The 15,842-nt window shown below is 40.4% G+C and overlaps 1 protein-coding gene across 1 annotated transcript in view; it reads left to right on the forward strand.

Moving 5' to 3' along the window:
* The first annotated feature begins 1,212 nt into the window (after positions 1 to 1,212).
* PRKDC (protein kinase, DNA-activated, catalytic subunit) overlaps positions 1,213 to 15,842 on the forward strand; it is a 75,668-nt gene continuing 61,038 nt past the window's right edge. Inside the window, exons 1-17 of the mRNA XM_056482784.1 lie at positions 1,213 to 1,366; positions 1,740 to 1,816; positions 1,906 to 1,998; positions 2,751 to 2,825; positions 4,460 to 4,568; positions 5,687 to 5,799; positions 6,480 to 6,579; positions 7,120 to 7,175; positions 7,266 to 7,296; positions 8,286 to 8,443; positions 8,647 to 8,793; positions 10,892 to 11,056; positions 11,923 to 12,091; positions 13,126 to 13,175; positions 14,361 to 14,498; positions 14,802 to 14,951; positions 15,389 to 15,504. Coding sequence (XP_056338759.1) covers positions 1,225 to 1,366; positions 1,740 to 1,816; positions 1,906 to 1,998; positions 2,751 to 2,825; positions 4,460 to 4,568; positions 5,687 to 5,799; positions 6,480 to 6,579; positions 7,120 to 7,175; positions 7,266 to 7,296; positions 8,286 to 8,443; positions 8,647 to 8,793; positions 10,892 to 11,056; positions 11,923 to 12,091; positions 13,126 to 13,175; positions 14,361 to 14,498; positions 14,802 to 14,951; positions 15,389 to 15,504 — 1,889 coding nt within the window. The 5' untranslated portion in view covers positions 1,213 to 1,224. The remainder of the gene's footprint in view (positions 1,367 to 1,739; positions 1,817 to 1,905; positions 1,999 to 2,750; positions 2,826 to 4,459; positions 4,569 to 5,686; positions 5,800 to 6,479; positions 6,580 to 7,119; positions 7,176 to 7,265; positions 7,297 to 8,285; positions 8,444 to 8,646; positions 8,794 to 10,891; positions 11,057 to 11,922; positions 12,092 to 13,125; positions 13,176 to 14,360; positions 14,499 to 14,801; positions 14,952 to 15,388; positions 15,505 to 15,842) is intronic.

A 15,842-nucleotide genomic window follows, 5' to 3' on the forward strand; every position in this document is an offset into this window, starting at 1 on the left:
CTACCTGGGGGCAGGGGGTCGGCGAGAAGAATCAGCGCGGCGGGCGCTCCGCCAGAGGCCGAGCCCCGAGCGGCGGGTTTGGGTCCCTTTCACCCCTCGGCAGCCGCGACCCCCGCCCGCTGCCCCCACCCACCTGTACGGCCCCGCCAACACCGCCACGCTCCGCGCCAAAGCCAGCGGCGTGCGCGCGCTCTCCCGGGCTTTCTGGCCAATGGCGAGGCGCGGTAGTAGCGGGAGCGCCCAACGAAAGCAGAATGGGGGGATACGGAACCGAGAGGGAAAGGAGGAAGGAGATGAATCCTCTGGATCCCCGAAGTGAGGGTCGCGCCGCGCTCTACCTGCTACAATAGAGAAAGAGTTATAATGCAGGTTACTATCTGTGGTACAAGACAGAGGGTGCCCTCAGTAATGGCACAACGCCTCCCCCCCGCAACCTAGCGTGGAGCCGCCCGCGCCTTACCGAATTTCGCGGCAAAACTGGGGCAGGGAGGCGTGGGGAGGTTGGAGCAGCCCATTCTCTGAGGAGGAGTGGGGGGAGCCCCTACTGCAGCCAGCGGTACTGTCCAGTGCTGGGCTCCTGGGTACACCAGAGACCTGGAGCGGGTCCAGCCAAGGGCAATAAACAGGATTAAGGGTCTGGAGCATCCCTCTGATGAGGAAAGGCTGGGGGAGCTGGGCCTGTACAGTCTCGAGAGGAGACGACTGAGAGGAGATCTCATCAATGTTGATTAGTACTTATAGCGATGGTGCCAAGAGGATGGAGCCAGGCTCTTGTCGGCGATGCCAAGCAATAGGACAAAGGGCAACGGGCAGAAGGTGATGTACAGGAAGTTCCACCTAAATGTGAGAAAGAACTTCTTTACTGTGCAGTGACTGAGCACTGGAACAGATTGCCCATAAAGGCTGTGGAGTCTCCCTCACTGGAGATACTGAAGCACTGTCTGGATGCAACCCTGTGTGCCTGCCTGAGCAGGGAGGTTGGAGCAGATGGCCGCTGTGGTCCCTCCCGGCCTGCTCCATCCTGCCATTCCGTGTTTGCGTGTCCTGGGCCCATCCTGCCACGAGAGAATGAGAGGTCCCGGAGCGCTCTCCCCCACTCCTGAGGGAGCGCTGGGCGGAGCGCTCCTCGGGCCGAGCCCCGCAGCCCGGCCCCGGCTGGCGTAGGACGCGGCGGGGGCGGGCCCTTCCCTTTCCCTTCCCGCTGCCGTTCCGTTCCCGGGCGGCATGGCCGGGGCGCAGCAGTGCCTGCTGCAGCTGCACCGCTGCCTGCAGCCCGGCGATGCGGCCGGCGGCGCCCTGCACGGATACAGCCTGCTCCGCAGCCTGGCCGAGACCTGCGTGGCCAGCGCGGCCAGCGGCGAGCAGGGTGCGGCCCGGCGGGGAGCTGAGCGGGCCCGGGAGGGCTCGGTGGGGCGGGACACACGCAGCGGGCCGGTGCTGCTGCGGCCGCTTTGTGCCACTGGCGGTCCCGGGGAGGGGTCTCCTGCCCCACATACCCATCACCGCACTGGGGTGCGGGCCGCTCTGTGCTGAGCCGCTTTCCCTCGGCCCTGAGCTGCGGCAGGCTCAGCCCGTCCCGCGGGCCCTGGGGCAGGCCAGCAGCGCCCACGCTTTGCTGTGGTTCTCCTGGAGACAAGCGTCAGTCGTGCCCGAGGGTCAGGTGCCCCTTTGCCCCTGGGGATGGGCAGGGTGGTGCGCTTGAAAAGTTCCCTTGTTAAAGTTCCCCTGCCTCCCTGCAGCGCTGCACCTGTCCCTCGTGTTTTCCCAGGAGCATGGCTTGCTCGTCTTTATACACAGATCCCTCTCCTTCGAGGAGGTAGGTTGGCAAGCTTTAAAATAGTGTTTAGGTAGTGCTATATCAACAACATGTTAGACACTTCAATTTTTTCTTTTTTAACTTTTCAGTTTCGAGATTGCAGGGAAGAAGCGTTGAAGTTTCTTTCTGTCTTTATGGAAAAAGTTGGTGACAAAATTCATCCTTATGCCTGTAATATTAAGGTAGGTAAAAGGAAATTATTTCCTGAGAGTGTTTTTGCCAAATAGTTGAAACTAGTCTGGTAGCTGTCACATCGTAACATTCATAGCTACACTTCACCCCTCCCAGTCAGCCTTGCTCATGTGTTATTGTTAAGAGCTGAAATAATTTTAATTTGTATGATGTAAACTGTAATTCATACGGCAGAGCAGTGTGGAATTGTTTGTCCAGTTGGAAATAGTGGTTGTAACTTCTAATTTATACAAACTAAAGTTGCAATTTAAGTGTAAAATTTTGAATGTTTCTGTAGGGTTAATTTTAGTTACCATTTAAAAAGAATTCACCTGAGAAGTTCTTACTTCTGCAATATATATAGCAATTGGTGGTAACTACAATACCTGAGGTTACTGGAGTCTAGATGGTTGACCATCTATGCTGCTTTGCATAGAAACACTTGACTGCAGCACTGAAGTTTCTGATCATAAATTAATAGCTACTTATTGCAAGGACTGATAGTACTGAGGTAGAAAATTTGCTCTGTGTGCCTTTTACTGCAGTAACTGCAATTTCTTTGCTTGAGTTGGGGTTTGTTATTAGATCAGTGCTACAGTATTTTCAGTAAAGCCATTTCCAGGACTAGATATTGTTTTAGTATTTTTAAAAAAACCTTAAACTTGTAAGGAACAGATACTTTAAAGAGGTAGAAGAAAATGTTATCTTTGAATTTCCATCTTGACTTACTGGTATTGTTAACTTAATTTTCATTCCTGTGTAGCAAACTTGTCTTAGTGTCTATACAAAAGATAGAGCAGCAAAATGTAAAATCTCAGCACTGGAACTTCTGATTAAGGTAACATGCATTCTATAAATCTCTCTTGTTTGTAGAAAAGAAGTAGAAAATCTGCAATATTACTGTAGTTACACTATATAATGCAGAAAATCTGTATCACAGAGTGGCAGAGTAAGCTGAGTTGGGAGGGATCCACAAGGATCATTGAGTCCACCCCTGCACAGCACCATCCTCAAAAGTCACACCGTGTGCCTGAGAGCATTGTGCATACATTTCCTGAACCGTTGTCAGGTGTGGTGCTGTCACCACTTCCCTGGGGAGCCTGTTCAGTGCCCAGCCACCTTCTGGGTGGAGAACTGACAGCTTCAGGCCTCTCCCTTGGGTTCTGTCACAGGGCACCACAGGGAAGAGATCAGTGTCTGCCCCTCCTCTTCCCCTCACAAGGAAGTTGCAGTCTACAGTAGCAAGAGAATGGTGATAGCTAATAGTTAGATGTTAAAAAGGAAATGTTTTAACAGCAGATTGTCTTCAGTATTTCCCAGTAGGTTGTTTAGATGTGGGCATGTCATTCCTTCATCTGTTAGAGCAAGACACAATTTTTTTTGAGGGCAGTTGCAAATCTCTCTGTTTATTATGGTTATTTAAAGAGAAATTTTTGCTGTTCAATTGCATTCTTGCTTTAAAATACTATGTGTTATGTATGCTATTATAATTTTGCCTGGAAAGGCTGACCTGGAACAGAGACTAGACAGAGCAAAAGGAATATAAATAGCTATTTATTGAAAGGATACTCTTTGGGCAGTGCAAGAGCCCAGGCCAGGCTACACCCAAGTCATGAGTTTTTATACTTTTATAAGTTTTGGTTCATGTACATGTTGGGGTCAATTTTCCAACCACAGCCCCAGGCTATGAAGTCTCAGCCCCCTGGCTTGCCCCCTTTCCCTTGCCATTGTTTATGCTTTTTGGGTACCAGTTCTCCTTGATTCTCTAGCTAGAAAGAAATTGTTTTGTCTAACTACCGTGTGAAGAGACCTTACTAACACCTAATATGATGTTTCAGAGTTACACACTAAGCAGCAGAGATTCTGAAAAACATAAAAGCTAAAACCCAAGGTATCAATAATATAAGATAAAGTATTTGAAATGTGTGGAAGAGGAGGACTTTTTTCCCAGAAGTGTAGTTGCTGTGTGACACAGTAGTTTCTTTGAATGCATTTAGACCCTTCTTTTGTAAATATTTTTGTGCCTACTTAGGTTTTTTTATGAGAAACAGAACTCCCTTCTGAGTTGTTCTGAGTCAGTTCTGTGAATTGGATTGACATCATACTAGCAGGGAGAGAAATACAGTATGATAAAAGCTACTGCAGACTTGCTAAGCCTGTGTTCTAGTGGGGTTTATATGTACATATGTATAAATCATATCATGTATAGTTCTCATGTAGATGATCTATATATAGTATGTATACTATAAACTAGAAATTGTAAGTTTTGTATCTGTGCATACATAGGAAGGTAGTTTGTTGTAAAAGTAGGTTGCATGCCATTACTTTTATTTGGACAAGTCACATTAGATCTCTTTCATTGAATAGCATACTTGTTTATTCAAACTGAACTTACATGTATGAACTGTGGTTTTATTTAGTGTTAGGGTATTTGTCTTAATGCTTTTCCTTTTATTTTTTAATGCATCTTAGTTGCTTCATAGTTTACAACGTTCCTGTCTGATGGAAGAAATGAAAGTTAGAGAGATATTTAATAAATTTTATGGGGAACTTGCTGCAAAAAGTAAAATTCCTGATACAGGTAGGCCTTAGTTTTTCTTCTATTGTCTCGCTGTGCTCAGCACTGCTGAGGTCACATGAATCCTGTGCTGGGCCCCTCACTACAAGAAGGACATTGAGGGGCTGGAGTGTGTCCTGGGAAGAGCAGTGGAGCTGGGGAAGGGTCTGGAGCACAAGTGTGATGAGGAGCAGCTGAGGGAGTTGGGGGTGTTTATCCTGGAGAAAAGGAGGCTCAGGGGAGACCTCACTGCTCTCTATAGCCACCTGAAAGGAGGCTGTAGCACGGTGGGGATTGATCTCTTCTTCCAGGTAACAAGTGACAGGACAGGAGGAAATGACTTCAAGTTGCACCAGGGAAGGTTTAGAGTAGGTATTAGGAGTAATTTCTTCATGGTAAGGGCTGTCAGTCGTTGGAACAGGCTTCCAGGGAAGTAGTGGAGTCACCATTGCTGGACATGTTTAACAGATGTGTAGATTTGGCACTTAGTTCAGTGGTGAGACTTGGCAGTGTTGGGTTAATGGTTGGACTTGATGATCTGAAAGGTCTGTTCCAACCTAAACAACTCTATTGTGATTTTATTCTAACCCCGGCTAGTGTTGTCCTCAAAGCTGCGGTTTTTAGTGTGATGGTTCCTGCATTGGTCACCTCTAATGTGAGCTCATCCTTCTGCCTTGCCTGATTATATTATTTATGGCATATTATTATGACCTCCAGTTGGGTCATTATGGCTAGTTACTGCTGAATCTTGGCTTAATGGGTCTACCTCTCATAAAACTTGTGCCTGCATAGAATCCTTCAGCCTGAATTCAAGCCTAGAAACTTCAGCTAGCTGTTGGCCTTAACAAGTGCTTCCTCAGTGCATATGGCCTTTAAATTTGTTTTCTGAGCCCTGTTTAAAAGTAGTAAATGTGTTTAACTTACTGATGTGAGAGGAGGAGGCATCTCACATTATAGTATATAGCTCTATAAATATGTATGTGTGTATATATATATAAGGATGTTTGCTCCACACTATAGTCAGCATTTATACCATCAGGGATTGTTTTTTCACAGTTGCAGGTTAGTAGGAATTGCACTGGAAATGTTGAAGTAATGATTTCAATAATTAAGGTTTAACAATATTAAAAATTGCTTTCTAGTATTGGAAAAGATCTATGAGCTTTTGGGAGTTCTGGGAGAAGTCCAGCCTGGTGACATGATTAACAACTCTGAGAAACTGTTCCGAGCTTATTTGGGAGAGCTTAGAACACAGGTATGATTGGAATTTCTTCTCATTCTTTGGTTTTGTATTTTGGCTTTTTTGCATTACTTTGTTTTTGTTGGGTTTTTTTTCCCCTTTGAAGTGTATAGCACTGGCCCTTGGAATACTACTGTAGCTAGTACAATTTGTAATGATCTAACTGGTCAATCATAAATGCTTCCTGAAGGACTGTTTAAGTTGTGTTCTCTGGCTCTGAGAAGCTTTCAAAAGTGAAAATTCAAGGCCATCAGTAACAGCAAATTGACCCATTCACTGTGTGAAAAAATGACGTGATGATCATCCCCCAAGAAATGTTACCTTGGCATTCACTGGTAGTTTCTGATTTGTGCTATAGTGGCTTCAAAGTTCTTGCATGTGAGGTAAACATCACATTTCTGCTGAACTTTCATATATTCTGAATTTTTAAGTACTTTTAAGACATTAGTATATTTTATTTAAGTTTTGGTATGGTTGGTCTTGGTGGAACATTTCCATGCTTTTGAAATGATCTCTTATTGCTTCCTTCCAAATGGTGTGACACTTAGGAGTAAAGATGTTTCTGAGGAGCTGTTTCATAGACTTGGGTGCTGATATAACTGTTAAGTTGAAATAAGTTATTTACCTACATTTCTAGGAACTGGGAAGCCTTGGTGTAAATTTATCTTAGCTTGAGGATATTTTATTCTTTTCAGATGACATCTGCTACAAGGGGACCCAAGCTACCTCTCGTAGCAGGATGTCTGAGGGGACTGGTTGCACTCATGTACAACTTCACCAAGTCTGTGGATGAAGGTATGTTCTTTTTCTGTGTGAAAGGCAGTGACACATTTTGGTACAGTTTTACAGACCAAACATGTACATTTAATTATTACACAGCCACAAAGTAGCATAATTTCTGTGTGTAAACTCAGAATTGAAATTTCCCTGTTAGTAGATGGTTCTTGCAAAATAGTCACACAGTTCCTGTAATCTGTCTGTGTGAAGTGGCTTTATCAGTGGTTTTCTGTATGTAAATCTTTGAAGTGCTATTTTTTTGACCATGTATTGGCACCTGTGAGAGCCACATTGAAGCTGGAATGCAGTTTGTATGGAGATGTGTTTCTCTTAAGGGTCAACTTAAATATGGGTATTCAGAAAAATCAGCTAATACAGATGTACAGTTTTTTTCAAATTTAAGAGTATTATAGGAAAAATGTCTCTGTCTCTTAAAATGAGGTATATAAGGCTTTCCAATATCACTTCTTCATAACAAGCTTTGATGAAAATACCTTAGTCTTCACTCTGCCTACTGTATGACAGTAGTGAAATACTCACTATTGGATTGTTTCACAGATCCTCAGACTGCAAAGGAGATTTTTGATTTTGCAATGAAGGCAATCAACCCACAGGTAAATCTGCTACATGTTAATTGTTCTGCATAAACAAGTTAGCCCTAGTGAAGAGTAAATCACAGTGACAAACCTTTTCTGATATTACAGATTGATCAGAAGCGATACGCAGTACCTCTAGGTAAGATATAAACTATTTCCATTCATGCTAAGGTGGATACTGTCTTTTGTTTGAAATTGTTCAGTTTTTTACTGAATGTGTTCAGATGTCTCTAGTCTTTCATCTTCTAAGCTGGCTGGGGGGAAAGCTGTTGTACTTCAAACTGGAATATAGAGTTTAACACGTATTTGGTTAAACTAGTCTAGGTCTAATCACCTTACAAATAGCAGCATTATACTTAATGCCATTTACCCCTCTGGAGCAGTACAAAACTGTGATGTGAGAAAGTAGAAATAAGAGGAGTGTAGTTAATTAAGAGAGAAGAGGTGACAGTAGATTGAGTTAAAAGAAAAATCAAGGAGAGAGGTTTCACTGGAGTAAGGAGAAAAAGAATGGGCGAAAAAACTGAAGATTAGAAATTGGCCTGTGAAATGTGAGTGGCTTACTCAGAAATTGCAGGTTTGAGTCTTAGGCCCATGGTAATTGTGAGGGGTAAGACCTTCTTTAAAGATAATCTACTCTCCCCCCAGTTATTTCATTAAGGATATTGAAATTTCATTTATGCTTATTTGGAATAGTGGAATTATCTATAATCTGAATTCTGTATTTGTCTGCATCACAGTTTGGCAGAGGAGGGGAGTTGTGTATATGTCCTGACAACAGAAACCAGATCCTTCTGAATTGTGCAAATGAAGTATTCTTTTTTATAAACACTGAAGTGCCTTTCTTTTTCAAAATTAATGTAAATTACATCTGAACACAGCTGTGCATTCTATCATGTTGTACATTTAAAAAGAGGATTTTGGAAGATTGTTTTCATGCTTAAGTTCTTAATATTTGCATACTGATACTGTAGAGTATCAGTAGAGGCTAGAGGAATACATTTTATAGCCTCCATTCATGGTGGGTCTGCCTACCTAAAGTCCTAATGTGGACTTTCACAGTTTTGGCTGGTTGTGTAAAATGTAATGTAAGTCTGGTTTTTAAAGAGAATTGCTTTTAAATTGCAGCTGGGCTACAGGTGTTCATCTGGCACTCTGCTCAGTTTGGAGCCTTGCTCATGGACAACTATGTGTACCTCTATGAAGTGATGTGCAGATGGTGTGGCCACACGCATCACGAGCTGAAGAAAGCCAGCTATTCTGCACTAGATTCATTCATCAAGCAGGTGTGGTACCTTCACTGGGATCTCCAAGTCTAAAGCAAAATTAAATTTCTTGTAATAGTGGGTCTATTTGGTGCTTGGAAGTTCAATGAATCTATGTAATGAATAATTATGTGGTTTGAAGTGCTTTGTATTACAAGCTATGTATCTTCTAAGACTTCTGTAAATTTTTGTGAGATGCTGGAATGTTTGTATCTGTTTTACAGATTTCTTTAATGGTGGCTAAAGATGCAGAGCTACACAAGAGCAAGTTGCAGTTCTTCATGGAGCAGTTCTATGGAATAATCAGGAGGATGGATTCGACCAGCAAAGAATTGTCCATCGCCATTCGCGGATATGGGCTTTTCGCAGCAGTATGTGCAAAGGGGTTATTCTGATGAAGGAGCTTACTGACAGCATGTAAAGCTAGGGTTCATATGCCATGCATTTTACAATTTTACACAGCCCTTTTAATAGGGAATGCTCTGTTTCTGGACTAAGTGTTGGACTTAATTAATTACACTGTAAAATACCTTTTGGATGACAATTTTTAAAATGTATACTGACTCTAGTGGGAGCTCTTGCAGCATTGGGTTGTAGTTGTTAATTCTTGTGCACAAGTTCTGAAGTGGAAAAACAGGAGCTTCATATACAGCTGTCACAAAACTTCAGGATGTACTTAATTCCTTAGGTACAGGCAATACCTTGTTATCTCCCTCAGCATTTAAATGGTAGAATCCAGGCTTTGCTCTGAAAGTAGTTTAGAGATTGTTACAGAGCTCACTCAAACAGCTGACTGCAGGACAGTAGGAGGTGATTTGTGGAACAACCACAAAGTGAAATACAACAAGAAACAACAAACAAAACCATGCTTACATACCAATGTGGGTGGCAGGTATGTTTATCAGGAAGCACCATTAGGAACAAACTTCCAATTTCTGGGAGTATGGCAATGAAGTTAAAAGTCTATAAAGAAAGGGTAGTGTTTGTGTATTTGCTGCCTGTGTGCTTGATGATGGTACCACAACTTTTACATAATAAAGTTCTAGACTTTTTTTTTTTTTGTCTCTCAAAGCAAAAATTAGGTTAAATAATATCATTATTTAGGGAAGTTTAGGAATTGCAACAGAATGGCTGGTTATTAGCTGAATCCTCTTTTTGTTACCTTTTCAGTAGAGTGCATTTGTTTGTAGAATTTTCCATGTGCTTTGTTCAAACCTTGTCTTCTTCTGGGATATGAGGTAGAAAGGAGTTGAGTTCAAGGCATTGGTTCCAGAAAAAATGAAGTGTCTCAAATTAGGGAGTTGAAAGAACTCTATTAAAAACATATTAAAGCTGTATTATAAAACTCTATTAACTCTATTAAAACTCTTATTAAAATGGAATACAAGAACTTAAAATTGCATAATGTAAGTACAGAGATAGGATAATACTGCAATTTTTAACAAATTTAATGCTCCACTGCCTATAAATAGCTAATATGTTAAGACAGTTAATACTTGTTACTATGTTTAAGATACATCTTGGCTAAGCATCAGATGCTGGGTTGTGAGGAAGTAGAGTCATGGTGCTGCTGCAGGTTGTGGCTATAAAGCTGAACTTGTGTCCATGTTTGGTTCAGTTTCAAGGCAGAATATTTCTTTAATTGCTGAAATAATCTTAAAATAATGCTTGGAAGTTCAGCAAATGATAAATGGATAGTCTTGATTTTGTCAGCACATTTTTAGACAGACTGTATTCAACCTTTAGGCTAACAGCCATATTTCACTGTTATGTAAATCAGTCCATTCTTTTCCATGGTCAGTTCCCTACCACAGTTCTTGCTTGTGGCCTGGTTCCTGTCCACAAAGACTGGTTTTTGACCTAGTTCATGCTGTGATTTAAAATTCATTCTATAGAAATTTGCAAGCTTTGTTACAACCCCTCCATTACTCTTTGGGATACTTTCCACTTTTTCATTAGTTTAGGAATAGTCTATAGGTTCTGTTTGTACAGGACCTATAACAATAAAAGTTCAGAATTTGGACTGCTCAGTTAAGTGTTTGATAGTAGTAACCTGTCAGTGAGTTTAGCTGCATCAAGGTAAGCCACTTATTACTTGAATGCAGCTAATTCAAAATATAAGTGAATCTAAGCATCCATAATGCCATATTTAAGATATTTACAGCCAAACTCCTATGTTTTTCAGGCTGAATATGAATTCAGCTTGAACTGAGAGTTCAAGTACTTTCACAGTAAATTGCACTGCATTAGTGAACTATTATTATAGTCCATGTCAGGTAGTGTGTTTCTCATTCATGTAGCAAGTACTTTAAGTTGGTTTATTCAGATGTATTGAGTTTCTGGAAGAACTTCAAATATTATTCCTGTTACGGTTCAGTGAAGATGTAGGTGGGTTTTTAGTGCTGCAGCATGCATTTATTTGCTCAGCTCTACAAAATTGCCAAACCAGGTTTTTATTTTCTCTCTAAGCCCTGTAAAGCTATACATTCTGAGGATGTGGACAACATGTATGTGGAGCTCCTTCAGCGTTGTAAGCAAATGTTCCTCACGGAAGCAGAAACAACAGATGACCATCTGTATCAGCTACCAAGTTTCCTCCAGTCCATTGCAAGTGTGATATTCCATATAGATACAGTAAGTGGAGTATTTAAAGTACCACCCAATACTTTTATGCAGTTGCAGATGTGTGAGGAGGTAATAGCTGTGAACCTACCTGTGGCAGAAGGTGTTTATTTAACTGAAATATGATGACATCTAGCCCCTGGGGGATGGGAAGAATATCAGGAGAATTCTGTAATGGATTTTATTTGAATGAAGAAAATGCACTGGATATGCTATAAATAAAATAAATAAATAAAATAATATAAAATAAAATAAATAAAAAAAATAAAATGCTACAATGCATTGAAATGGAAACCATGATAGGCAAATGTGAATATGTTTTTATTTATTTTATTTATTTGGACATTGCCACAAACTTTCTGTGTTTATACCACTCTGCTGCTGCTTTGTCTTTTGATACTGATACTTAGCATGTTCTCTGAGATACTTTGGTCTTGATACTTTGATTCTGCTATGATGTTATGCTGTCTGTTTAAATGAGGGCTTTCTGGATCTTGCCTGGACTTGTGAAGTACAATTGGGGCATACATTTTGTGATTATGAATAAGCAGATTATAGTGCTGTTACTGTTGTTAAATTAAATTGGTACTTTTTAAATAAGCTTGTAACTAGATTGACTGAAGACTAGTCTGTTCAGGAGCTACTTTCCATAGTGTGGTCCAGGAAACTTTCTTACTCTGTTTAGTTTTATCTGGGGAGGATTTTGTTGTTGTTTTTTGTTTGTTTCTTTGGGTTTTTTGTTTGTCTAAGATGAATTTGCTTGCTAAGTCTCTTCCTGTTCTCAGAGCAGATCATGATGTAAGCTCTCATAACAAAGTAACATGTTAAAATAATTTTACATAACTTGATAGTGAGTATTTTGTTTTTGTTTATTCTAGATTCCTGAGGTGTACACGCCAGTTCTTGAACATCTAGTTGTGCTGCAGATCAGCAGCTTTCCACAGTACAGTGAAAAAATGCAGCCAGTCTGTTGCAGATCTATAATAAAGGTGTTTCTATCTCTCTCAGGAAAAGGTCCTGTTCTCTGGAGCTTTATTAGCACTGTGGGTGAGTCTGTGATATTAGCTTCATTGGAGTTTTTTGGGATCATGGTTTTTTTGTCCTTTGATTGGTTTTTTTTTCCCCTAAATTGCTTAACTGATTCTAGGAGAGAAATGTGGAATACCCATTCTATATCAAAAAGGAAGCTTGTTCTGTTCTCCAATAATGGAGGTTAAGTGTTTCACATGGTGATATTTTTTCAACATCCACTGTTAAATAACTTCAGAAATACATTTAAGAATCGTTTTGGATAACAAACTAGACATGATTTAGGGCAGGAGAATACATGTTTGTAATGAGACTTTCATTCCTGCTCTGAAGAATTATGGGAAGAAAGGAATTTCATAGAAAAGTATGCAAAAAACTGTTCAGTGTCCTTTCAGTTACTCCTACAAAACAGCACAGAAAATAGGGTGAGTGTTATCTCTATTAGGAATGCTTTTTTTTCATGTTCTGGAACTTTTAAATAACAAAATTCCAAATATGAAGTTAGTCAGGTATAGTTCAGTGAATTTAATACTGAATGTGTCAGCATTGGTAACTGGCAGTTCTAGTAGTCTCAAGCATGCTGACATTTCAATGATTTTCAGAAATTATTTTTTATTTCTTTCAACTTTTTATCATGGCCTTTCTCTATTGCTGGGGTATTTTCATTGTTTCCCATGTTACTGGGTTGGGAAGTGATACACCCCAGTACCTTGTTGGTCTTAAGTCCATGGAAATCATTGGGAGTTGTTGCCTTTTCAATAAGGGCATTATGGATGATGCCTTGGTTATCATTCATAATCATGAAAAAGTCAAAGCAGTGTTGAAAAAAAGTAGTAAGAAAAAAGTTCAGGATTGGTTACTTGTGGAGCATCTTAATGTCAAGGCCTTGATTTAGGCTATTTTGTCCTTAAAGGAAAAACTCTGTTCTTTTGCCTCTCCCTTACCATGACAGAACATAGAAAACTGATTTGTTTCATTGTTAATGTAATGAGTGATATGAATGCTGTGCTTTTAAAATTTGTTCAGGCAATTTGGTTTTTTGTTTGTTTCAGTGCATCAGGGATTAATCAGAATTTTCTCCAAGCCAGTCACATTTTCAAAGGTAAAATAATTGTTTAAACATATTTATTTCATTTAGATTTCTAGAGTGTACATTCCATTCCAGGTCTTGACAACCTAACCCAGTAAACAAGGGAAGGCCCAAAGAAGCAAAAATAGTACTATCCATTTTGTTATTAGTCCACTAGTGTTATTAGTCATTGGCTCATTTGTTCTTAGTCTCTCATCCCCACCTCTGCTCAGCACAGTGTGGATGTGCCTTTTGTGCTGAAGAAAATTACAGGAAATAGACTTCTCTTTGGTCAGGCTGTCTGTAATAAAGTAGGTTGCAATTAAAGTCATCCAGCTTTCTTCCAGGTTGAATTTTGGACATTGTAAACATTACTGAATGCTTGTGTTAAGCAAGGATATTAAAGCTTTTTAATCCTGTGCAGCAGAATAACTGTAGAATTTCTCAAATAACTGAGTACTAGGAGAAAAACCTTTGAGGTTTTTGGGCTTTTTTTTGAAAGGAGGTGGTTTTGTGCTCTTTTCAGATTGATGAAGAAAGCTAAACATTTAATGTTTCTACCTGCTGCAGTAATGTTGCATTGTGTTGCATGGGGCAGGTAGTTCCATAGGCAGTTGTAATGGGATTTGACTGAGATGGAGTTAATTTTTCTCATAGCAGCCCTCATGGAGCTGTGTTTGTATTTGTAACTGGAAATGTGTTGATAACACACCAGTATTTTGAGCAACACTGGCATGGCATCAAGGCTGGCTCTCCCAGCATTTTCCCCTCACAGTAGGCTGGGGGGACAAGATGTTGGGAGGGGACAGAGCCAAGACAGCTGACCCAAACTCACCAGAAGGGTATTCCATGCCATGTGGTGCCATGTGGTGTCTGGTCAGCAGTAAAAGCTGGCAGGAGGGAGGAGGTGGGTGGCATTGGTTAAGGGGTTTGTCTTCAGGAACTTCTGTTCCATGTACCAAAACTCTACTTCCAAGCAAGTGGCTGGACATTGCCTGCTGATGGAAAGTAGGGAATAAAACTTTTGTCATCCTTTGCTACCAAACTGCTTTTATCTTGAGCGAAGATTTTTTTTCCTTTTTATGGAAAAAGGTCCAATAGATCCAAAAGATCCCAATCCTGGTGAGGAGGAGAGTGGTAGAATGGCCTGGTGGATACCTATGCACCCAGGGTCAAACCACCAGAGCAATGTGTGTGACAAATATTGTGTCCCTTCAGGACCTTTTTGGAAAAGAAACTTCTGGATCAGAAGAAGCTTTTGAAGCTGGAGAAGTTGGGACACGAAGATCAAAAGTACCAACTTACAAGGACTATCTGTACCTCTTTAGAAGTCTGCTGGGCTGTGACACAATAAAGGTAAAGTGTAGTTAACATGGAAATACAAAATGAAACTGAAAAAGAAGCAAGATCCCGAGTCTTGTTGTCTTACAGCTGCTTTTCTAATCCCAGACTTTCCAAATGTCATGCTGTAGAAGAACTGTTTTCTGCTTTTAGTTGGATTTTATGAATTATAAATCAAGTAAACAGGGATTAATTTATGCTTTCATACCCGAAAAACATCTAAAACTGGATTCTCTTGATCATTTAAATGTTAGTTTGTAAATGAAAGAAATAATTTTAATTTGTGTTTTGAAAGATGAACATTTTTGTCCTACACAGGAGTGTGTTTTTGAAGATGCAAACTTCCTTACTGAAAATGCACAGCTGCAATCCCTGAGTCATGTCCTGTATGATGCATTTATAAAATCTGTTTTGAAGATTATTGAGAAATTGGACCTAACTCTTCAGAAACTGGATGTGAGTGAACAGGTGAGACCTGAGAACCTATCCATTAACTCTTGCTGTTGTAGGGGAACCAAAATCCTGTCCCTTGTTTTGTTTTCATTATGCCTAGATAGCACCCTATAGTGTCCTTAAAGTAACATTTATCCTAGATAAAATGTTTTGCTTAATATTTTTGCATGTTGCATTGCAGTGTTAGATGGAAACATTAGAATCAGTAGAAGTTCACAGAATCTATTATATTAGCTTTCTACTCTGGAATCTACTGTTTTTTCATTTTCCTGGCTTTCTCCTTAGAAGCAGGCATCTCTTGTTTTTCCTTTCAGTTATTGATGTGTCAACTATTGGCCCTTCATCTGTTGGAGTACCTAGCAACAGCTAAAAAGATAATGTGGCAAAAAAAGGTGCAAAACCTTTCTGTGTTGTCACAGATCTGGTGTTCTTTCTTCAATATTTATTTTCAGGAAGAAAATGCAGGTGACAGTGCTTTGATTAGCCCTTCTTCTGATCCTGCTTCAAATCTTCAGCCAACAAAGCCAGTAGATTTTATTGCCTTTATAAATCTCGTGGAATTCTGCAGGTATTGATACGGTTTTATGTCATTTGAAAGTTACAGAGTGGTTGGAAGAAAGAAGTTTGAGGTGAAATGCATTCAAGGTTCTTGTTTCTGAGTTAGTTTGATAGATCATATTTCAAAATGCAAAAGATGGTTAGGAGAGAGACAGTGAGGGTTTTTCAGAGAGGTAAACACATAAAAGCTCATCAGCTCAGGTTTTTTAAAAGAGTACAGGAGACATTCATTAGCATTCACTATCATTATTTGGGTGTAGTTGTCTTTCATTATATGTTGTAACTTCTAGTATTATCCTGACCATGTATCTTAAATACTTAAGAAATCAGACATTAAGCACCAGACAT

Source organism: Oenanthe melanoleuca, chromosome 2, assembly GCF_029582105.1.
Source record: "Oenanthe melanoleuca isolate GR-GAL-2019-014 chromosome 2, OMel1.0, whole genome shotgun sequence".
NCBI lineage: Eukaryota > Metazoa > Chordata > Aves > Passeriformes > Muscicapidae > Oenanthe > Oenanthe melanoleuca.